This window comes from Chrysoperla carnea, chromosome 3 (genome assembly GCF_905475395.1).
Source record: "Chrysoperla carnea chromosome 3, inChrCarn1.1, whole genome shotgun sequence".
NCBI lineage: Eukaryota > Metazoa > Arthropoda > Insecta > Neuroptera > Chrysopidae > Chrysoperla > Chrysoperla carnea.
In genome coordinates, this window is record NC_058339.1 from 70,934,800 (window position 1) to 70,960,486 (window position 25,687).

At 28.6% G+C, this 25,687-nt stretch overlaps 1 protein-coding gene across 2 annotated transcripts in view; it reads right to left on the reverse strand.

Annotated features, from left to right (window-relative positions):
• LOC123294803 (E3 ubiquitin-protein ligase TRIM9) overlaps positions 1 to 25,687 on the reverse strand; it is a 621,046-nt gene that overhangs the window by 49,428 nt on the left and 545,931 nt on the right. For both annotated transcript variants that reach the window (XM_044875958.1, XM_044875956.1), the window contains one exon: positions 5,878 to 6,017. In XM_044875958.1, the coding sequence (XP_044731893.1) occupies positions 5,878 to 6,017 (140 nt within the window). The remainder of the gene's footprint in view (positions 1 to 5,877; positions 6,018 to 25,687) is intronic.

Here is a 25,687-nt window from a genome sequence, read left to right on the forward strand (position 1 = left end):
GTAGTTACAATGGAAATAAATGGTCAAATAAACCTGGTTCAATTAATTTCGAATAAAATAATAAGGTAACTTAAAACAATAATTCAAAAGAACAAAGTCAACTCAAATATAACAATTTCAATTAAAATATTTCCAAAAATTTGTCCCAAGAAATGATAGCTCTTCAAGGAGGGGGGAGTTAACATACCCCCGGGGGGGGGGGAGAAATCGATCTTTCGGCAGTTCGCTTATAATTTTTTATTAGTTTTCTTTCTAATGATTGTAATAAAACGGCAATTGAATGAAAAGATTATTTTGATTTTAAATAAAAGAATAATTTTTGTAATGACAGTCATAAAATATTATTTAAGATAATATCACTATATAAAGTTTATTTCTGGTAAAAACAAAATATTATTTAAGTTGCTCTTTATTTCTGAAAAAAAAAATCAGTTTACGCATTGAAAAACAGATTTGAATATACAAAAAATAATAAACTCAATTACGAAAACAACATTTATCCATGTCACATTGTTTTTTTACGTGTTATTTCAAGACATTTTCCACCATTATATTTTGCGTGAAAGTTTTAAAATTCCTTTACGAATATTGTATCATAATATATAATTTCATTGTTTGTTCGATGTGCAACGTCCTTTCATTTAAAATTAATTTGAAACTTAAAATTAATATCCGATCAGTATCTAGACAAAAGCTTTCAATCTGTAGACAGATTTAAGTACCTAGCCGTTACTTGTAAAATTTTTTTTCAGTTTTCAGCTATTCTCACAATTCACCTAATCAGCGAATAGCAAATTTTAAATCGTTATGTAGAATTGCTTCTAATGTTCTTCTACAGGGGCAATTTTGTAGAAAATGTCGTTTATTTTTAGCAAAATAACTTCAGGAAGACGAAAAATAATTTCAGGAAAACTCGGGTTTTTGGAACGTAGAGCTAAATAAATTAAGGACGTCATATTGTTTTTTTTTTGTTAAAACCTTATTACTTAAGACGCGTTTTGAGAGAAATCTCGCAATGCTTCCAATGAATTAATTGACTTGTTAGTTCTTCGCTCCTTTTACCCAGCCATACAGGGTAAAATGAAAAAGTCATTAAAAAAAAATTGGCAGTCATACCGACTACCGATAGAAGTGAAAACTTTTGGTATAAAAATTTGAAATTTCATAATAATTGAATTAAAATTATCAACATCATTTATTGACTCTCCGAGCAACAATTATATGCATGTTTATATGGTTTTTTATTATTTGCATATATTACGCGCTGTACAAGATTATGGCAAAATATAAATACAATTCAATTGAAATATCAACTAATATACAATCATATGATCTGTGGATAGTATTTGTATTTACATAAATTTCAATGTACTTGTTATATACGCAGTACTAATGTAACACAATACGTCAGCTGTATAGCTATATATACTGCTATAAGCATGTTGGAGACGCGAACGCACGAGATTTCACCCATCCAAAAAGCGTCTCACGCGCACAGCACAGTTGCAAAGCATGTTGGCGCGTGCACAGCATGTCGGTGATGCGAATCCATAAAATTTTCCTATAGCAAAAGTGCCCAACGTCGCTAAAGAAGTTTTCACTTCAAAAATTTCTACAGGTTTTTTTCGCGTACAATGTATATAAAGTAATGTATATATCATTATCAATAAATAAATTTATATACGTAGGAATTTCATTTAGAATTTAAAACTTGGTTGTCAAACAGAAGATCGGTTGGATAATATATAGGATATCTGCAAAGCACCAGAGTATGATAGATGAATGTCACCCTCATATACAGGTGCTGAATATTTCTATTATGCTTTTAATATATATAGGATGCTTTAGAAACAATTTAAAGTCAGTTATTTTCATTGATAAGTTTTCATTAACTTGCTTCTAACTACAAGTCTGTTTGGTATTTGAACATTAAGGAATAATCTGGAAATAAAATAAAGAAAAAATATTATAAAAATGGTGGAAATTGTTACCGTCATGAGGGAGTGGGGGAGGAGTGTGACTTATGTGAGCAAAAGTTTAGTTTTCTTAAACTCTTGCTAATTCATCTTAAACTCCTGCCATTCAATATTTCCAAGTCCCATTATCAAATTTTCCAATCATATAAAAAATTTGTAGATTCGTTTTTTTCCATTGAAATTATTCTACATTATCCTCGCTGTTAAGTATATCTTCATCCACTAACTCTCTAGCACAATCATACAATTGCAAGTAAAAAAAATTCGTAGAAAATAATAATATTCTTTTCTTTAAATCGAATATTATTCCATTTTTCAAGAATTTTTATTGCTAATTAAGCGCCTATATTTTTATTTTGAAATTTTGTACTTTGCGCACCTCTCCGCTCCTTGTTTATCTGCCGATTTTTATCATTCACGAACTTGACCTTTCAAATACCAAAGCTCTTCTTGATACCAAATTTAATTCAAATCAGACTTAAATTGCGACCACTAGAGAGGGAACAGACACAAATGTACAGATACTTATGCATATATACATATGTATAAATTTTAACAGCGTCCATTTTTGACATCTATTACGTAGGATCGATGATCATTTGAAAATTTTTTTTCAAAATTCCATCATCAGTACAAAAGAATAGCTCCATTTCCTTGGGCAATCCGCTAAAACTCGATATAAATCGTTTTTAATCCCTGAAAATCTACATTGAACACTCTATATAAAAACAGAACTTGAAAACAGAAGTAAAGAACACATACCGATACCAAATGGGAGATATGAACGTTATAATCCTGGTTAGTTGCTATTGTATTATATTATACGTATATAAAGAACATTCTACTTAATACCGGTGACATTCCAAAACCGAAAAGCAAACGTTTATCGTTTTCTTATCGGTGAGTGAATGAAAATAACAACAACAACAACACGAAGTAAAGTAAGCAACTTAACGAGAACTGTTATTCGATAAACATTCTTTTTATACGGGATATACATTGATACAAATCGATTATGTCATATATTTTAAAATAATTTGTGATATAAAACATACTGGTTTCGGTAATTCGATACCGAAAAAATGAAAATAATCCCCAAAATTAGAAATTTTATTTACCAATTAATCATCCTTTTATACGTCTTTTGTGAAAAATTCATATTGATTCTCTATACGGGTTAAGTCAAAATTAACTATCAAAGTGTTTTTACCAAAAAAAGTTTTTCATTATTATGCACAGTTCTTAATTTTGGTGTGATTTAAAAGCTTAAAACTTGAGAAATATAGGTAAACGATTCTTATGGAAATGGTAAAACATTTATAAAAGCACTTTTTGACTAAAATACCAATATTTATTATGACTTCGTAATAACCTACCATGTAAAAAGGGCTGTTTTAAGAATTAACTTATCGTAATCCGTACTAAGAATTCACTTGAAAATACAGAAAGCGTATTAAATACTTATTAATTGACATACAAAAATTGTGTTTTGTGGTAACATTTTGGCGTCGAAACACCTTAAACGTACGTCATACAAATTATACTCAACTTGAGTTAAATTTAAATAGGAGGCTTATTTTTTAGGTCTTTACCAGTGGGACTACAGTTCTCATGAAAGAAACGTCCAGGAATGAAGGGAGTTTCCTTGTTTTCAATGAACTTTTGGATAAAAAAAACATATATGAGGATGATTTTAAACAAACAATCCTAAGCACTATGCATCCATAAATACTGTAGAATTTTCAAAAATCTTAAAGTTAAGTACACGTGTCGTCTCAATTATATGTGCTGATTGAATGATTATATTAAATACAAATTGGGTTAAACTGATCAAAAATCGGTGGAAATATTTATTTATATAATACAATTTATCATCAGACACTTTGTATATTTGGTGTTATATCATCACACAGTCTATATCTGATCAAACAGTCTGTCTGTCTTGCTATCCTGTTGTCTATCTACTATTCTGATATGTTATTGATATTTTTTTTTATTGACATGAATGAAAATTTCTTCTTATTTTTCTTCAATCCCGCATAAAAGATATTTTATTTATATTTTATAATCATTTTGTATTATTTATAAATGTAAGAGATTGTTGCGTATCGGTGCTTAAATCGTACCGGGCGATTTTCTCATACCTGGTAATTTTTATGTGAAATCCAATAATCAATTCCTAAATTAAACGATAAATCTTAATTTTAAATAAATCCCACGATACGAAAATCTGATTAAATTTCCGAATGCATCAAAAACTTTATGATACATGCAGATCAATTTCCAGAAAATCACGAAAAAATTTTTATTTTATAGTTGGTATAAAGAGTAAAATTGACTCAAAATTAACATATTCAATTTATTTAACGATATTGAGGAGTAATCTTGAATGAGAAGCGTTCATTTTTGAGCGATTCTGGAGATTTATCAAAAAATACTCATTACATTGACAAGTACTTTAAATAATCATAAAACACGAAAATTTTGTTTATTATTATCACATTTCTGAAATATTAAACTGCGCTAGAAAAAGATTCTATCGAAATCATAGGCATACCATTTTCCCGATTTTTTTTTTATAGTTTTGAGTGTATAATATAAAGAATACTGTTTATTTTCATTTTAATTAAATATAAAAATAAGAATCTAATAAAAAAATTCTTATAAATAAATTTTTTGTTACATTTATTACTGTAAAATATTTTATTGATAATTAAATTAACATTAAAAAAAAACCTTATTATGAATTTCAATTAAAAAGAGCCAAACATTAGTAGCTATAAAAAACACAGCAGCAAAGAAATTCATTCAATCCGTATGAACAATTTTATTGTGGTTAAATAAATTTTATTATCATTATTAAAAAACTAATAAGAATAATAATGAACAAAAAAATCCATTGTAATTAGTTTTTTTTTTGTGCTGCTAAAATATACAGAAAAATTTCAATAAATTCGTATGGAAAAATTAGTTTAGTTGCAAGTTTTCTTGGCCCAATAAATATTTAAGCAGTCAAGTGCTTATTTTCTTCCATAAATTATTGAGATCGTTGGTTCAAGAAATATTTACAAATTATAAAAATATCAATATATACATATATCTTTCAAGGAGTACCCAACATAAATCTTCGGGTAAGATAAAAAAAGAAAAAAGGAAGTTAATATAGTCTCTCTACTGTGCATCTTTAATTTAGTAATATTTTAGATGCACAGCAAAGAGACGTTTACATATTTCAATTTTACCACAGACAATGTCATTTTACCATAGACAATTTGTTTTTGAGTAATGTTACAATAGTATAAATATTGATAAATATAGACAATAATATTTATATGATACTAACGTCAGTCAATTAATTGTTTTGCTTTCCCGGAACCCCTCTACTAACACTTTATGGTATGGTATTTGAGTTCAAATTGAGTTTTAATTATTATTACGAATCATCTGTTTGGGAATATAGAAAAGTGTTGTTTTTAGACTTTTTCAGACAATTTTTAAAATTTTTCTCTCCGTAGGAACCATTCTCGTATTTCAAGGAATATTATAAAAAAAGAATTAGCGAAATCGGTTCAACTGCTGTCGAGATTTGCGCTTAGCAACACATTCAGCGATTCATTTTTATATTATAGATTATATTAATATCTATAAAAAATTGTGCCAATAAAACAACATGGACACATCAAAAGCATTCGAAAAAATCAAAATTTATTTTATCTTTTAGTATATGAAGAAATTTATTTTTCTTATTTATTGTAAAATTTTCTTTTTTGACGATGTTTATTTAAGTTATGATGGCAGAATAATATGGAAGTTGTATAAAAACTGAACTCACTATATAAATTGAAAATTTAAATAAAAATATAGGTATAAGTAGAATGTAGTAACAGTATATATTACTTACTCTAAAATCACCACCATTCCCATCATCTAATTCCAAAACATATCCCTCAACATGACTTTGTGGTGGTGGTTGCCATGCGACTGTCACAGAATTATTCTCTGCACTGCATTCCTCTGGGATAATAGTTGGTGCACTTGGAGCTGTAAATTATAATATTTAAATATTAAATTTTATTCGATGTTAGAATGTAACTTATATGCAAAGATATATAGATATTTTACAGATTGTTCTACCAATAATTATATGCGAAAAAATCTTAGATAACTATTAAGTCTAAAGAGACAATTCTAGTCTCATATTGTAGCAAATTTAGTCTGCTTTAAAAACGTGCTGAAAGTGTACCATTAAAAACTAGTCCTTTAATGTTATAATTGCCGTGTTGTTGATCGAAGTCACTCTTTAATTATTCATTGGCCCACCATCATAAACAAGTCAGCGAAAAACTCAGGAATAGCGTATTTAACGTAGACTGCAATGTATAAAGTTATTGGAATATAGCCCGATCATCTTAGTCCAAATAAGTGATCAACCTCTAGATACTGTTTGTCTGAAATATTTTGTTATACGTTGGACCGTTTTTAAAATAGAGGGTGTAAGAGATGGAGCGCTGAGCTATACGTACTTTAGTGCAGGGTCAATATTTATAAAAATAAAGTATTAAAGAATTATTTAAGTAGTATTCAATCAATAGTGAATCCCAGTCTATTATGCGATTATGCGATTTTTTCCTTAATTATTCATTAAATATTACTTAAATAATTATTTAATACCTTATATTTATAAATAGTGACCCAGCACTGAAGTAAACTAAGCTGAGCGCATCATCTTCTGCGCCCTCTATTTCAAAAACTGTTCAACGTACAAAAAAAAAATTCAAATTTAAAAAAATTTATAGAAAATTTTAACTTCTACAACTTTTATAATAAATGTTAATACGACTGAAGGCAGAAGAAACGAGATATTCATAAAAGACTGATTTTCGAGACCTGTGACCTTGAATATCTAACGACGCGCACACGTAATCATATGTGACTTTTGATACAACATTTGTACTATCAAAATAAAGATTTGTACCAAAATTCTGCTTATTCCGTTAGATTTCGAGGTGAAACCCTAAGATGATTGAAATAATATATAGGATTTTTAGTAAAGTCAAAAATTTGTTTGAAATATTTTGTGTTCCAGCTTGTACATATGTAGTCATAATACATTATGGTAAAGATAATAAAGATAGATAGAGATATATTCATTATGCATTCGTATTTCATTTTCGTTTAGAAAAACACATACCGTCTGCTATAATGTTTTATCAAATACATTTTCATTTCGTAGAAAAGGAAATTTTCAAAGACTTCCTTTCAAAATGCAATTTTATGGAAAAATCGGAGTGTTATTATTACAGGAGTTCTTGTAAAGTCAAAGGAAGTCTTTCTCAAATATAAAATGACCAAAGACAAAATTCACAATTCATTGCAATTCTGTTTCCATCCATTTTTACTAACCAAACAGACATGTTTTCTGTATGACATATGATTTTTATAAGAAAGGCAAAGAATCGAATAAATTATTTTAAATGTTACAAATAAAATCTTGAAGATTAATGTTGCCAAAAAATAAATAATTTAAAAATAACTGACGAAACAATTTAACCATTCATGCGATTTCATCCATTGCAGGTACTTATGTTTCTGACAAATACATATACAATGCGAATAAAAAGTTTGGATATGATTAAATATTATATAAAGTACCTATACTTCGTTGTGTTATTTTAGAAAACAAAATTTTAGAAAAATTTGTAAAGTTTAGAAGTTTGAAAAAGTATTTAATTATGTTTTTCTCTAAGGCAGATTTCTAAGCCTTTTATCGGTTTATTCAACAAATATAAAAACAAAATACTTTAAAGTGTATGTGTCTGCTAAAGCTGCTATAAATTTTCTGCAAACAAAGTTGCAAACAAAATTAGATATTTGTAAATAACAAATTAGGAATGTTTTTAGCCTAAATAGGATGTAATTGATCGTTAACCTTACGAAATGAATCATAAAAAAATATTAATTTTTGACGAATATTGAGTCCAATCCAAAAGTGAATTGTACAAGCGGCAATGTTGTTCACTTTACCCCTATCACTTGGCAGATTTACTGCACTAATTCAACTACAGTTATTCAAAGAACTGTACTTTTTCTCTTTCAAAGATATTGAGTTCTCTTTCATTTCAATGGAAATACCTTAATGAGATATTGTATAGATTCCAGACTTTGTGATCACATCACAATGATTATTCAACTGGAATCGAGAATATCAGAAAGAATAGCGTTATCTCCACCAAAACACGTTGTAAATGAGAGAAAATAAGTTTTTTATATTATTATAAGACAGTTAGTGAGTGAGGAGTGTGTATATTGTATATATATACCACATTTTCATTTGAAAGATTTATATAAATAAACATAAATTTCTATACTTTTTATACCATGTACAGTCAAACCTGGATAAGCGAGAGTTCAAGGGAGCACAATCTCATTTTCGCTTTTAGAGGTTTCTCACTAACCCGAGTTTCTCGATAATGCAGGTACATATGTCTGTAGGGCAAAGATATACCCTATGTGTATATGCAAATCAATTGAATAGAAAAATTTTGTCTGATGACCAGAAAGTTTCCGTTTTGTTCGTAATCTGGTGTTACAAGGCCATAACCACCACAATTTGTTTTATATTACCATAGAAACAGTAATAATTATTTTATTTTATATTTTATAAATATTCGAAATTCAAAATTAACAAATACAATGGATAATATTTTTATCTATAATATACACTCACCGGCTTAGAATTTCGTCCATTTCCAAATAGAAAAAATATTAATTTACGAAAAATGATCGAATCTGCATCATATACAACAGTTAATCCGAAAGCATGCATTTAAACATCTCTTCGCCTGGTGACTTTTTTTTTACTAATATTTCGTTTTTTTGTATGATATTAAATAGCACAGACACTGGGTGTAAAATTTATTTTACAGAAAATTCATTCGAAAATTTAAGTTTCTTGTTAGAGATATTAACTGTAAGCGTAATTGACAACTAAAATTTGACTGATATCTTTTATTACGTTTAAATATTTTTGATAACTGTACTCGGACGAAATTTTGTGCCGGTTAGTGTATAATAAATATTTTAATTAATTAAAAATAAATTGGTATTATGAAAAATATATTCAGTCTATTATTGTTATTATTATAAATACACAAACAATGAAGATTGGTTAATAAAAACCTAATTTTTTTTATTACAGGTGAATCCAATTATTTTCAAATAAAATAATTTTATTATTTACTGTAGTAATTTAATTTTATATTATTATCTTTTATGTTAAAAAAAATTAACTTTTTATCCCAACAAATTTTATTGTGTTTTTTTTTTTTTTAATTTTTTATTAATTTAAAAAATATACGCAGGTATTGTCTATAAATTTAATTTTTACTGTTTTTAATTTATAAACAAACAAGCCTCGACAAAAAGGGAAGCCTAGAATATTTTCGTTCCATCCATTCTCCGTGTAAAGCGGCCAGGGATGATAAAAAATTTTCAAGCAATAGATTCTAAAACTAAAGAGTACAAGTTTTCTAATAAGCATGATTAGATTTCTTTATAAAATGGAGACCAGGTGAGAAAACGCCTAAAATATGGTATTTTAGTTTTCGAATGATATCTGAAAAGTTTCAGTACAATGATTATTTCCGATGATACAGGATTTTAAATCCAGAATTGTCATTTTTGCTTCGAAAGAGCATGGTACAAAATCTCGTACTGAAATTTTTTTAGCTCATTCATTTAAAAAAAAGTAAACAAGCTTTTGAGTGGTCTAAAAAAAATAATTGTAAAACAATTTTTAAAATCTTGGTACGCTTCTAAACTTTATTACAAAGCTTGAAAGTACAAGTTTTGAAACGAGCTATAGTTGTTCCAAATTCGATGATTTTTTGCAGAGATACATTTTGTGTTAACAAAATTAACCTTTAATACTTTGGTTTAGTATAGTTGTGACTATCCAATAAATCGATTAGTTAACCGTCCGTTGTGTACCTGTGCAATTTTAAAGTTTGCAGGCATAGCGTGCGTTTAAAAAAAACGCATAATCAGTACAAATGAGAATGTATTTTCTAAACACGGCCATTATATCAGGAGGACCGATAAAAAAAAGTAGAGCATTAAAAAAAACTACCATTACTAATAATGTAAGTCGTTAAGCTACTTAAAAGCTGTCGAAATATTTTCATGTGTGCAAAACGGAAGTAACGTGACGTATGTTAATTGTATATGTATATTTAAATTATGTTATTTCATATATTTCGTTTGGTTTTTTTGAGTATATTTTAATAATAATAGTAGTTATAATGAGAGAAGGTCATGCATACTCATTGTCATGTAGGTATTGCTATATGCTTTAATTTAATTTTTCACGTTTTTATTTATAACAAATTTGTTGTAAGCTCTATGCTGCTGCATATAAGTATTATAATTAAATGATTAAAAATTATTATGTTGGTTTGATTAAAGTGCGTGTACATAAGTGATACTAAATAATGAAAATAGGAGAAAGTGGGAAAGAAGTACATGATAAAGGATGTTGAGTCTCTCCCTAACGCTGGTTTTCCACTAAATGGACAAAATAAAACAAAATACAAACTTGTCCCAAATAAAGAGACAGACAGATGGGTCATTTCGACTTCAGATTTCGAAGTGTTTTAGTACTCTAGTCTGTTTAGTGGAAATGGTCATGTTGTGTTTTCTATTTTCACGATGCTTTATAAACACCGTGCAAATTCGCTTACTTTTTTTACAAGGACTTCAGTATCAATCAGCCGCAACTAACAATAAAAAAATGTTATTCTTTGACTGACCATGTTGGTTGGTTATTGAAGAAAAACTATGTTTTGACTTCCTCGTAACAACCAGTGGAGAAGGGCCGAAAACAAAATCAACTTCGAACAAAATGTACACTCTTAAGTTTGAAATAGGGAAAGTAGTGACCATTCACTATTTGTTAGTGAATAGGAACTGGAAAATAGTGAACTGTTACTACTTTCCGTGACTATTCACTATGGAAACAAGAGTTTTAGGTTTGTTTCAGTTTTGCTCTTGTTTTTTAGTTTCTAGAAAACGCAAACACTCCATAAATTCAACTGCCCGCTTAGCCCTACAGTGGTAACGTTGGGTTTGTCAGACCCAAGCACTTTTATTACGTCATTTTAAAACTAGTTGAGAGTGGGTTTTCCTTATAACCACCCGTGTACCTTCTTATCCTTCTTTAGGAGTCCTTCCTAAAGCTAACCTATATGAAAGAGAAGATTTACTGTTATCAGTTGTTGTTAAACTTGGATACAAAGTTCAACTTGGGTCTAATAGGCCAGTTAATTTGTATAAGTTTACCAGTTAATTTGTATAAGTTTAGAATTTTTCCTTGATTTTTACTTTTTAATATCATCCCTTATATTATAAAAAATTAAATATGATTTGTCCATAAAAGCTAAATATAGATGTTGGAAACTGTGTAAAGAGTTTTGTTCACCTTAAAATCAAAAACTATTAGTTTATAAGATGTTTAAATAATTGGGTCTGGTAGACCCAACGTTACTACTGACAGGATTTTTGTCCACGTTACCACGGTAGCGTTAGTGAAAAATCGGAATAAAAAATTGCAAGTAGACATCGTTTTATTTTTCTCTTCTCTTCACTGAAATAGTAGTTACCAGTAATCGTGACCGACTGCGAAACAAACCGTCAGTCAGAATGCTTGCCACTTAAAAATGGTCCCTGAAAATATTCCGAAATATTTCTCTTATATTCTTATATAGAATCTGAAGCATCTTCTCTTATATAGGATTTGAAACATCTCAGAAAATAGTTTTTTATGGCTAAATCAGATTTTGGATCAAAATTCCCAAAATAAATTTAAATCTTAATTGATCATAACAATCATGATCTCTCATTATATATATATATATTTTTTTTCAGATTTATGTCTTATTCCATTTTTTGTTATTTTTTTTATCTGAAGATATTTTGACGTGGGAATATTTCGTCCAGCACAAACTTTAGCCGGGGAAATATCTTCATAGAGATTTTTGTAAGGATATATTGACGCGAAACGACCAATTTTTTAAACTCGGTGGGTTAATCGGTGAGATACTTGTCATTCGGAAATAGATACTTCTTATTCTGCATTCGTAAAAAAGTATTACAAAAACTGTCTGTATTTACACCAGACATATTTTGGTATTGAACCCTATAAAAATAGAATTCCAAAACCATATAGTTAATATTTATATTCACGTGCAAGAAATAGTTAATTTAAGTGTTTCTTGAATTTTATACAAATAAACTAAACATACATACATACATATACATACGTTTAGATTTTTATGTATGGGTAACATAAAAATGCACTTAACAAATTAATCAAAGTAACTTGAATGAAAAAAAAAATGTTTTGAATATTATTCAAGACACGCTACTGCAAAGAGCCTAGGACTAGGCAGGCTATTTAGTAAATAGTATCAACTAACCTACGTTGTACTCATTCCATCACCTTTGTTTGAATTATTACTATAAAATAGTGACAAATGGTATTTTAAATAAAAATACTTTAACACTATTTCAAAATATTAAAAATTTTATTCAACAAATTTTCAAAATAAATAAATTTATTTAAAACCACAACTTTTTAATTAACAAGTGAAAATAAAAATTTGAAGTTAATTGTTGAAATACCATGTATAGATAGTGTTAATTAATCTGTCACATTACACATACATATATAACTGATATTCCCATATTATACATACTATACAGTTTGCACTCTCACGGGTAAACAGTGGTGTTTATATAAGAAACATTTATTACATTTAAACTTTTGTTCTATCTCTAACGATTTACAAGACCCAATTGACCTATGTTGCTCATTCACAAACTCGACCTCACTTTTTACGTCCTGAGCGCGCTATAAAATTTCAACTTGATATCTCTTTACGTTTTTGAGTAATCGTGATGACAGGTGGACAAACAGACGACAGACAGACAGAAAGACAACCGGAAATTATATGATTTTATGAACATCTATACCAAAATTTTGTTCATAGTATTAATATTTTTAAGAGTTACAAACTTGGGACTAAACTTAGTATACCTCAGTATATTTCATATATATGGTATAAAAACAAAATTTAATTGAATAATTACCCCTTTCTTCTATCATTTTGTAACATTTGGGTTCAAACTGTTAAAGGATAAGACTACTAAAGCTCACCAAGCCCACCAAAGACTAGGAAATCCATTTTCTCCTGGCTGATTCGAATTGGACAAAAACGAATATCAACTTTAAAAGAATAAGTGTCCGAGGTTTCGGATTGTATTCTTAAATTAATTAATTGTCTAATATTGGAATATAATAGACGTAATGGTTGCAAGGAATGAGGACATGATTTTCTACGGAAACATGGAAATTTTCTGCAATTAAAAGTATTGTGCCAATCGAACGTATGAAAGTATACAGCGTGGGATCATTACAATCACTAATGCATGCGAATAGAATAAAATACAAAGCTTGCACGCTATTTATTTCTTATTTTTCAATTATAATCTCATCAAGGAAAATGAGGAATCCAAATCTGTCCACATCACATGGTAGAAAATTTCTTTAAAGCACGTATTTTAATAAAAAATATACCGAAAACTTATAAGACTTTTAATATAATTTATGTCTATAATATGAATGAAAAATCAATAAAAATATAATAAAAAATATAATAATATATATAAATTCCATTAAAAATGAAATGGTGTTTTCCTGATGAATGACAAAAAAAGGAAATTATTTTTTTTCTTCTTCTTCATCTTCTGTACAATTGCAAAATAGATTTCCTATAACAACTAAATCATTTTTGATTTGCTATAAAAGCAGCAGGTAAATAATAATAAGAATACTAGTAATAATATTAAATATATTTTTTTATTTATAAACGGAAATTAAGACGTAATGTCGATATCATTTTGTCAATAATTTTATTTATTTTATTATACAAACTTATATATAACACATAAATTTAATATAAATTATACAGGTTGATTTAATATGGCAGTGGTAGCTTTTAAGAACCTAATAGGTGGCTTTAAGAATTATTTTAAAATCTTAAGCTAATTATATATATATATAATTAGCTTCAAAGATTTTGATTATGTCCCAGTGTCAAGCTGACTAATTTTTAAAGTTTTCTGTACATTAATAAGTGCGTTAAAAACGGGTGATCTTTCACCTTAGCCATACGAAATTATAAAAAACTCATCAAAGGGTAAAACATTTTCAAACCTCTATTTTTGATATTAATAATAATAATAACAATAATAATAATAATGGGGTTTAGCCTCTATTTATCAGATTTCCATCTATAACAGAGGCGACTCACTCTTATTTATAATCTTGAATTTATTTTGTACTACATCGATAAATGCAATTAACTTTATGACGTGGGTGGAGTCGGTTACTTCGTTCTAACCCAAGCGACGACAGTGTAATAAATTTATTCATTAATGATAATTTGATTGATCAAACTGCCGTTGGATTCGAAGCCGCAACCTCCCATTCAGTAGCAAAACGAGTAAAGTCGATTGATGTGAATGCAGTTTTTTAATTTTTTACTGTGTTTGAATAATATCTTTTTTTGTTTCACAGAATATAAACTTGAATTTGATCATGACTGTAAAAATCATTGAAGCCAAGTTTAAAGCACAAAGAGACCGAAAATGGTTTTAAAAATTAGAAAGTTGTTCGTTATGTTAACATCTTTGGTTTGAAACGTTTTCTTTTATTCCTTAGTAAATTGACTGAAAATTCAACAATAGACAAAGTTCCCAAATATGTTTCAAACATATTAAGAATCGATGATATTTAAGAAAATCATTACGAAAATAAAAAATACGGTACGAAGATAAAATTAAAAAAGTTATATTAATAATAAAATTTTGGTGGAGGGCACGGGAAAAACATAAAGTCTAAATGTTAAAAAAGTGTGTTTTTGTATTTAATATTTTATTTCTTATACAAAAAGTATAAAACAATAGATGAATAAAACAAATCTGACCATAAAAATTAACAATTTTCTTTCATACATTATTTAATTAAATTTTAAGATTAGTAAGTTGAATTGCGATTGGTATAAAGTAGCAGCTACTGATGACTGACTGGTTGACTGACTACCATAAGAGAGGTTGATTAATGTAAACTCCACTTTATAACAAAACATAAAACAATTTAAACTTTATCCCATAATGATAATTATTAAGTGAACAACAGAACAGTTTGTGCAATGTGCTTCGGTTATGTTGAGTTGTGTAAAGAACTTTCATCATTCCAGAAAGTTTACAAAGGAATTGTAAAATAACTTTTGTATTTGTTTGAGAAGTAGAACACAGAATAAGAGAGTAGTATTTTATGTAGACACAGGATGTTCCAGCTATGACCAAAGCCCTAAGATTCTTTTACCTGCAAGCGCAATATTCTTGGTTTTTAGAGAAAACAAAAAACGATAGCATGAAAAACAAAAAACATTTCATACGGCTTTAATCTAAGCATAGCTAACGAGCATTGTCAATCTTCGTTCAATGTTAAAGACGAAATACCTCAAATAGGAGATTTTGATAAAGGTGGGCAGCTAATTGGCGATAGTGTTCTGTGCGTACAAACATCTTTATAAAAAAACGGGTCAGGTTGAGCTTAAGTCGTCCTCAGGGGTTAATTATAACGAGAATAAAATATCAAATAGGTCATGAGTTACATATTTTCATTATCTATCAAGAATTGAGTTCGGTTTGCGATTTGACAAACAAGTAAATTTTCTTTATGAGATTCGGCATAAATATCCTGGCACCTCCTGTCCATGATCGGCTTTCTTAAATAAGATGTGAAGTCTTTGGTTATAATTCAACCACGAAGTGAAATTACCAATCAAAATGTATACAATATCAATCTGTACCAGAAACACAAGGTGCTTATAGAAATTGACAAAAAATTCAAAATTTCGTAAATTAATTAAATTTTTAACACGCTTTTATTAGCTTGGTATGTATGTATCTATGTAACGAAATTTTTAAACGAAATTTTACAAGTTGACTCCAACTTTACAAGGTCAGATTGAATTGAAACTTTGCACAATTATGAAGGACCGATGACAATACAATAATTTATACTGTTCGATTATCCTGATCAGGATCTTCACGGTTAAGGATTAATTATAGAATCCTGAATAATGGAAGCACGGATAAAAATCCATAATATTAATAAATAATAAGTTAAAAAATAAACACGCTTTTGTAGCTAGCTGAACCAAAAAGTACAAACTAAACAACAGTTTAAAAAACTATAAACCACGCTTTTGTAACGAGCTGAACTAAAAAGTGTTAATACTTTCTATAAGTTCAAAAAAGAAATAGAGTGATTAAGAAAAAATTATTTTTAATGACTTATCTTTTACCAATATCTGTCAATAAAATATTTACAATACGACACACAGAACTTACAGAATTGATTTTCTTAATATTTGATTTAAAACTTGTGGTCTGTAATCGATTTAGTAATTACCAATAAAAATTGGCTGACATATTTTCGGTGATTATAAAATATTTTCTCTCGGATCTCATAAAACGATTCAAAGACACGGTAAGGTAAAAATATTGAATGAAAGTGGTAGGACAAGCAATAACATGGAAAAATGGAAACATTGAAAAATTTGTATTTTTTTCGTTACTTTGAAATGTTTGTAAATTTCTATCCATGAAACTTTACTAAAATTAAAGATAAAAACGGTTTCTTCTGAAAGCTTGAACTTAAAATTGTAAGTTCGTTTTTTTATTGTTGTTTATTGCATATGACATGCAGTTTGCTTCTATCAAATTTTATGACCATCGTTATGTCATAAGGTTAGAGACACAAAATTAAATATTTATGGTTTTGTGGAAACGTGAGTATATTTAAATAGTAAAGTAATAATATGCATATGCAACAAACTTTATGCGATAGAAGGTAGAGGTTTATTGAATATTAGATTCTATGATTGTGTACCTATTAGACCAGTTTGGAGTGGGTGCTTTCGTTCGAAATTGAAGTATTCTTCAGTTTAAGAGAAAGTAACTAATTATGAAAATTTCTGTCACCAGACATTAATAAGAAACTAATCTTTTTTTAAATTTTAGATCACTGGATCGATTTTTCAATGATGTACTCTATCTATCTTCATCGATATAAGATCTTTAGTTGGATTTATTTTCTACGATAGAACAGGTATGAAATATTCGAAAACAGCAGTAAACTGAATAAGGGTAGAATAGCAAGAGCAGACAAGCTCGCCAGATATAGCATAAAACTATAAGGTGTAGGTACGATTTGAAAATTCTGAATGTGCTTTTGAATGGTCTTTAAAAGGTGAGCACTAACTGGAGAAAAGAACATACTTCAGATATGGTCATAGTAGAAACCGAAGCCGTTAAAGTTCTCCCTTCGATGGGTCTGTATGGGCTAAAAGTGGGGAAATTTCATAACAAGATAATGTTTTATCTACTTTGTTTGTCATTACTCAATAACTTCTACTACGGAAGGTCTGGTTCATTTCAGTAAGCCATTTCTTCAAGACTTCTTAGAAAGAAATTCTAAGACGCCAAATATCTATTGACCAGCACCAAAGTTCATAGAGCATAGATCGCTAGGGATGAATCAGTTCCTTTCTAGGTGGTACATGGGACGTTATGGTCTAAATTTGCCCCCTCGTACATTGCTAAACTTCACTGGACAAAAACAAAAAATTTGTAGAAGAGGCAATACAAGATTTTTGTTTGGATCCAACAAGATAATTGACTGTCAGTCGTTTTAGGAAGCCCAGTGCCTTTATCATTTAGCCTATGTAAGAAGTCAAACCAAACTCTACAATACTCAGTCAACAATAAATTTCATTCAATTCATACCATTACTTATAGTAGATCTATAGAGATGAACCATCATAGATAGTGCATCAAATATATAAATACGTTTTACTTACTTACCTCGTTGTCCTTGGGTACCAAACACAAAAGTAGTAAGTGTATTCCCAAATGTAAACAGATTCAAACAAGATTCAACAAACCCCATATTAATAAGACGAGCAACAGCAGCAACCGAAGCTAACATTCTAACTTAAAAGTCAGTGGAAGTACATATAAGCTAAAATAGACAATGTATCTTTTTGTCCATATAGAGATAGATATCTAGTCATCCATAGAGTAGTATAAAATAAAGAAACAAAGTTGCATTTTAGTATCCTATAGTTATCCTTGTTCTTGTGCTTTTTTTCTTTCTTATTTGCTTTTATTTACTTACGTATAGTGTGTTTTTATGTATTAATTTATACAGAGTGAGCGATTAAATTAAAGCTTTCAGATCGAGTACATCATATAAGCCTTGAATAAAGTGTCTTTATTCAATTCAAAAATACACGTTGTACAAGTATTTCATTAGACGATGCAAGTCCATTTCTTAGAATATCAAAATGCACAATTCGTCAAATACAATGTAAGGGCCATGCTTACAAGACAGATGAAACCAATTCAGGATGGTTATTGGACTAGTAAATTGTCTATTTTAAAGCGTACCAACAATTTTTGTGAAATCTGCCAGGAGAGAAAGTTTTGTCATTAAAGGAGGTTAATGTAATAGCCTTGGTACACTTTATACGTATGGCAAAGTTTATCAAGACAAGTACACTCCGGAAATTTCTTGGCGAAACTTTTTGAATTCGTTTAAAGGAAACAGTGTCAAATAAATCAAACAGGGTTATAGTACAAAAGCTATTAATAGATTTACTCCTAAGCAAATCGCTGAATTTTAAGGTTGATCTAAGATTCTTTATGCACTTACTTGTTATCCATAAGCAGACGAAAGAATTACGGTTTTGTTTGCCTACGAAGTTTTTGCTTTTCAAAGTTGTTTGTTTTACTATCAAAGCTGCGCGTTTCAAATGAAAGAATCTCTTGAAATGAGCAAAATCATAGGCTTTGAGCAACAATTTCGTGTTTAATCCAATAAAATTTACTACTGCCGTCGTATTTTTGTTTCCATTCCTCAGAGAATTTTTACTGTCCGATATCTTGTGTTTCTTAAAATTTATGTACACTTAAAACCTGCCTTGTACGCAGAAATGCATATTTCTTAGTTTGTTGACCATTCGGGATCATGAAAACTTATTATTGCTAGGCATAAGGCGAGGTTAAGGGCAACGTCATTTTACGAACATCTAGAATTTTAGCTAAATCATTGTTATTATTAAATCAAGGAGTTGAATCTGTATCAAAAAAAGTGCAAACGTTGTTAATGATATAAGTATAGGAGCACTTGATTTCATATTTGACATGGTTTTAATTTTTAAGATTTAAATATACTCAATTCCGAAACAAATATATCCATTTTTAAAGTATTGTTGATTCATTCAGTAAAGGGGAGAATTTCAACGCCAATAAGACAACAACCCAGAAATAATATAATATTTGATATTGGTTGGTTTACAATAATGCTGTCACCACTTCCATTCCCCATCATACCACATCTGTAGCCTCCTATGAGGTGCATAGTTTTTTGATGTGATGTTTTAAAAAGTGTTTTGTTTGTTCAATGAGAATAGCCACCATACAAACATACATCCATGATGCATTCATTCAATCAAGTTGATGTAACCTCCAATGTTGACGAAAGAATTTATGGTGTAGGGTAACATGTAGTACCTATCTAGAGTCAAATGTTCTTTGAATTATTCATATAGTTTCTAGGCAGATATTCATATTTACTGGACAGCATTATTATCGAAATGATGGTACGTTATCAATGGCATTTATGTTGAAGACTAACGATCAATGAGTTTTTTTTTTTGAAAAAACTAAAAACCACTGCATGTGTTGTTTTATAACTCATACTCAACGTTAAACATTGGTTATTGGCGAGTAAGTTGTCTTACCATATTTACCAGTTTTGAATATAATATCAAATTTCGGGAGGTTAAACTTTCAGGTAGGCAAAGTGATGTATCTTGAATCTACCAACATAATGTACCATGGGTACATGTATGTACTAAATATTACAATTGTTACCTTGTGTTGTATGAGTTTTCAATGAAGTATGGATGGGAAAAAATTATTATTTACTCCGAGTTATTAAAAATACTAGTTGACATTGGACGCTAAAAGTAGTGAGAGAAATAAAAGCGTAAAGTTTTCGAAAGTGAACTTGGAGACAACGACTTCAGTTACAGTTGGTTGGAGGTGATTACAAGTACACAATGGTGTGAGCAAGGGTAATTATGAAAGTTTTTATTTAGTATAGTTTTTCAATTGTTTTATATTTAAATTATAAAAAAATATATAGTGTTGAGAAATAACAGTGCTATAAACAGAGTTTTCAGTGATGTTGATAGTAATGCATTGATTTAAAAAACACATAAATATGAATTTCGAGTCTAGGTGCTACACCTTCCCCTATACATATAAAATATAGATGGAATTTAGATATAGATAGCGATGGCGCGGCGCTAGGAACTATATTTGTATGGAGCTATAGAAGCTCTTTATATTCAACACAGATTTCTATATAAAATAATGTTACTGTTATATGCTTTGTAACTATACTTTATTATATGTACACAGTGATTTACATAGCTTGAGGATATTCTTTAATGCCGAACAGAGCTAGGTTTATGGTCCACCTATACCGTCTACAGTTCTATAAGACGGGATAAGGGATATATCTTGTAGAAAATTGAAAAAATCACAAATAAGTTTAAGTTAAATCGGGTTGATTGGACGATTGATCGAATAGTTTCGAAAATATCGGCTGAATTAATCCGAGGGGCTCGCTTTTTTTATATTGAGCGATAACTGTGATGTTTTTACGCATGCTCACGCAATATCAAATGAATCATTGAATCTTTTTATTTTAAATGTGGACTATCTTAGGAATCGGGCAATCATTGGTTCCGCCACTATTATATTTCTGTAAAAAAATATAAAACACCAAAATTAGTGCCAAAAATAAAATTGGGTTTCACTTGACAATTAATTCAGGGATTTCGTTAATATGATCCAAAAGAAGTTTTTGAAGTACTTAAAATTTTATACCGAAAATTCGCAGAATTCCTTAAATTTTTTTCATAAAAAAATCATAAATTGTTATATCTTCTAAAGAAATAAATAAGTACAGAGTTGAAATATTTATAAAAACAAATCACAATGTAGTCGCTAGCGAAGGTTGTCTATTTTATGTTAATAGAAAAATATAGAAAAAATGCTTTGTTATCAATTTTTATTTGTGATGGTTCTGAATAAATGCATAAGTTAAATAAAATTAGCAAAACCATTTTGAGTTTTTAGAAGTTAATTAAACTGGTTCACAATGCTTTTATCATGCTTTTACTATTGAATTCCATTACGTTTTTAATGTTTCACTATTTTTCTGTATACAATTTAATTATTATTTATCAAGTTTTAATACTCTGATTTAATTATATTTAATTAAGGTTCAATTATACGACAGTAAAAGAACTATCAGTATGACCAAAGAATATGGAATATTAAATAATGAAAAATAACTCAAATATGAAGTATATGAGAATGGAACTCGAAGAATTTGAGATATTCGTTGAAATAACTCCAACAAATTTCAAATTTGTTATTTATTATTTTATTTTATTTTTCATTTCTATTACGACTATTACGTGGACAAAGATGGCAAAAATTATTAGGATGAACAAAGAACATGGAATATTATTAAATGAAGAATAACTCAAATATGGAACTCGAAGTAATTGGAAACAAAACAAATTCGAAGGAAACAAATATGGAACAAGATAATGGAACCCGATGACTTTCAGATATTGTAAAGCAGTCAGATGTAAAGCAGGTATTTTGACTATGTCAGTTCGTACTCACATTTGAACACTATTTTGTAAATTACTTTGGTTTCTTTATATCCTTGTATTTATTCAACCTTCTGAAACCAAGTTTGAGTCTGTTATTGTAGTTCTATTCTAAGTTACTGGTTTTAGCATAGAATAATGATTCCTCAATTTTCTCCGTAATTCCTTCATAAATTTTAGCTATGAATTTGAATTTTGGTTTTTATATTGAATCACCACCAATATAAATTACTTATTTATAAGTTTCTTCCGAAGAATCATACTACCCATCAATAATTTGTTTCTGTGTCAGCTAATTGAAATACAGTTAGCGAATTCGTATTATACAGGGTTGTCCAAACGGGTGATACCACTTAAATCAGATTAATTAGAGGCACGTGAATGTATATTGAGAACATAATAAGATATTACTCTGATATTCTCAAAATAAACGGCTAAAAACGACTAAATGATGTAAAATGTTTTTGAGTATTGTCTTTTTCTTAAAGTGGTAAATTCTTTTTGAAAAAAAACATTTCCCATTTATGTGATCAAGTTGTCACGAAAACCCTCTATTGTACCTATTCGAAATAAGCATTTATCTAAGAATTGAGGAAGGGTGGAAATATTATAACTATTTTTATTTGGATTTAGGATCACGAGTTATAAAACTTTTTTTCGGTGTGGCCTATAAAACTATATAATATAGCATATTTTGTGCATTTATAATTTCCTGTTATAATATACAATAATTTTAAATAATGCGCTGCTTTTTTTATGAAATTCTTTTATTTATTTTCTGGTAGAAAAATTGTTATTTATATAAATGTTCATATTATATGTATAGGAAGGAATATAATATTAAACATAATGCATGTGTTTATATACAAACTAGCGATCCGATTCGGCTTCGAAGGGTCTGCATTTCGAAGGCAAAAAAGAAAAATATGTATGTACACTGAAAAAAATTCTATACATTAACCGATATGAGGTTGTCTCAACATCTTAGCGAAATCAAATATGGCGAATGGAGCCACGAATGTGATACAACTATCATACGGCGTTGAGTGGTGATGTTGACACAAACGCATGAGTTGTTTGTATGAAATTAATAGACTGTTTAATATAAATTTCAAATATTGTTGTTTTGAAATACAACATAGTTTTAAATACAATCAATATAGAACGATGATTACAATTTTATATCTAAGAGATTCAAGTTATTATGTACAAAACTAAAATATGGGCCGTAAAATATACAACCTGTAATGTTTTGATAAATATTTTGTATTATAGATAATATATATCTAAATATTGTTATGATTGTTGTAATAAAGAACAGATGCAAACAGTCAGACAAACAGACAGGCAGACTATTATATTTTATTTATTAATATACATCATTTATGATTTTGATGAAAAGTAAACATTATCATTTTGTGTTATAATATATAAAATAAATAAAATAAAATATTTATATAGGATGTCTTCAAAGATATAGAGCTTGGTCAGCAGTGTAAACCTCTACTCCGATGAAGGTGGACTTATCTCGCTACCTCCAATATAAAACCAAATTAGCTAAATATTATACCCTTTAATCATTCGATTAAATGCAATAATGACATACTTTTAAGTTACATTCCATCCACAAGCTAACGTTTTTTCGAAAATGTTATAAACAAAAAGCATCAGCTTTTTTATGAGGATCAACTTTTTAACTAAAAGTGTTTTATCTCTTTTAACTTAAAGTGTTATCGTTTAGGATTTAAATTGGCTATTAAAAAAACCAAAGAACTTGGTCCAATCTGATGCCCTCTATCAAACTGAGCAATTTTTGATCAAGTTATTTTTGTTTGCTTAAGCTAATCAAATTCTATTAGATTTAGTTATTCACAAAATTTTCGTTGAGCGCGGAGTACTATACGAGTTCCTTGAATTTTGTTTCTATTACGTAAGGAATTTAGATATATTTCAGTGTGTTTTAAAAAAGCACCTGTATATATAAATATGCAAGTATAGTTTTTATTTAGGTATTTTGTTGATGAAACTTCTCTTTTTTGAATAAAATGTTGCGTTGTAGGTATTATTATTGAATCATCATAATACAATTCATTGTGATGGATATACATCATATTTATGAATAACTAGCTTGATACCCGCCTACTTCACTGGGCTTTAAAGTAAAAACCACCGCTTTATGGCCTCTGCTTTTCTTAATCTCATTGATTCCCCTTCCATAACACTTGAAAGGATTGCTTTACGCAGCTAAAAGATATGCACAGTCTTAAATTTTTTAAATTGTAATATAGTTATAATTCATTGAATATATCAGAGCTGCCATGAATTGTTTTACATTTACTGTTTTAAATTTTTACAGAAATCTTTAATTTATGGTTCAAAATGATGATCATTCTGCTCCATCTGTGATCATTATTTTGAACCATAAATTAACGATTTCTTTAAACATTCAAAATTTTTATTTAAATATCTATATCTTTATAATTTATAAAGATATAGATTATAAATGTGTTATTCTGATGTAAGCGATATATTGCTGTACAGTTTCATTAAAAACCATTCGCTAGTTTTGGCGTGAAAGCGTAACGAACAAACAAACATCCTTACTTTCACATTTATAATATATAAATATAAATATAGGGCTAGAGAGATATAGGGATTGTTGAAAAAACGATGCCCATTGCTCCATAAAACATAAATTAGATCTTGCCAAGCTCATAGTATTCACAATCTAATCAAATCCAAAAAGAAAAATATACTTTTAGGAATAAAGTACGCGCCGAAACGTATATAATTGAAAACGTAGTTATTTGGATTCTGAATTTTAAGTCAGGCGACATTTTCAATATTCTTTTATTAGCTAGCTTCCATGACCTACGTGGCTCAATTCCAGCCTCTGAGAAAACCCTCCCTACATTTAGTCTACAGTAGTCTTTACTATGATGGAACGTAGTTTATTTATTATCGGGTTAAGAGATACTTTGTATTTTTTGAAACATTGGTATATTAGTACCCAATGTTTGAAGCTCATAGCTTTATTATTTCATAGATTTTGAACTAATTCTCTCCCCCTCTTGAACGGACCGTGATTTATGGATGCTTCCTTTGATATGCCTTTTATTAAAAAAATGTACATTTAATATAAAGTTAAATTATTCTTAAATTGCGAAAACTTGTGCACAGAAAAACTACTGGAAACAATCCAAATTCATTATTTTTTATTAAAAATAATAAATTATATGCTTTTCCGTATAAAAATGTAACTTTATGTTTTTCAACGAGTTTTTTCGTTTCATAAAATAAATAATATAACGTTTATCATACATAAAAATAATATACAATTGGGTTAGTCGTTTATATATGTTATGGATCTAAGTTGAATGGCCTACTTTTGTTGATATACGACTGCCATATATTTTATTGATGTACGTAAAAATAAAAAGGTATTTTTTTTTTTTTTTGGAAATAAGAAAATATTTGAAGCATAAAATGTGTTGTATTTAATATTTAGTAGTTAACATTTGTATACGTTGGATTTCGTATAACTGATATAGTACAAGATTGTTCCAGGTATATAAATAAATTATAGTAAAAAACTAAAGAAACACGCTTTTGTAACTAGCTGAATTAAAAAGTAGAAAATAATTTCTATGAGTTAAAAAAAATAGGCTGATAAAGAAAAAAATCATTTTATCGTAAAAAGTGTGGGGCCCTAGATTTCATTTATTGTAAATATTTTTTTGACAGATATTGGTAAAATTCATTATAAAATATCTTCACTTCTCGCTTTAAAAAGTAGAAAATAAATAATAGTCTAAAAAAATGCTT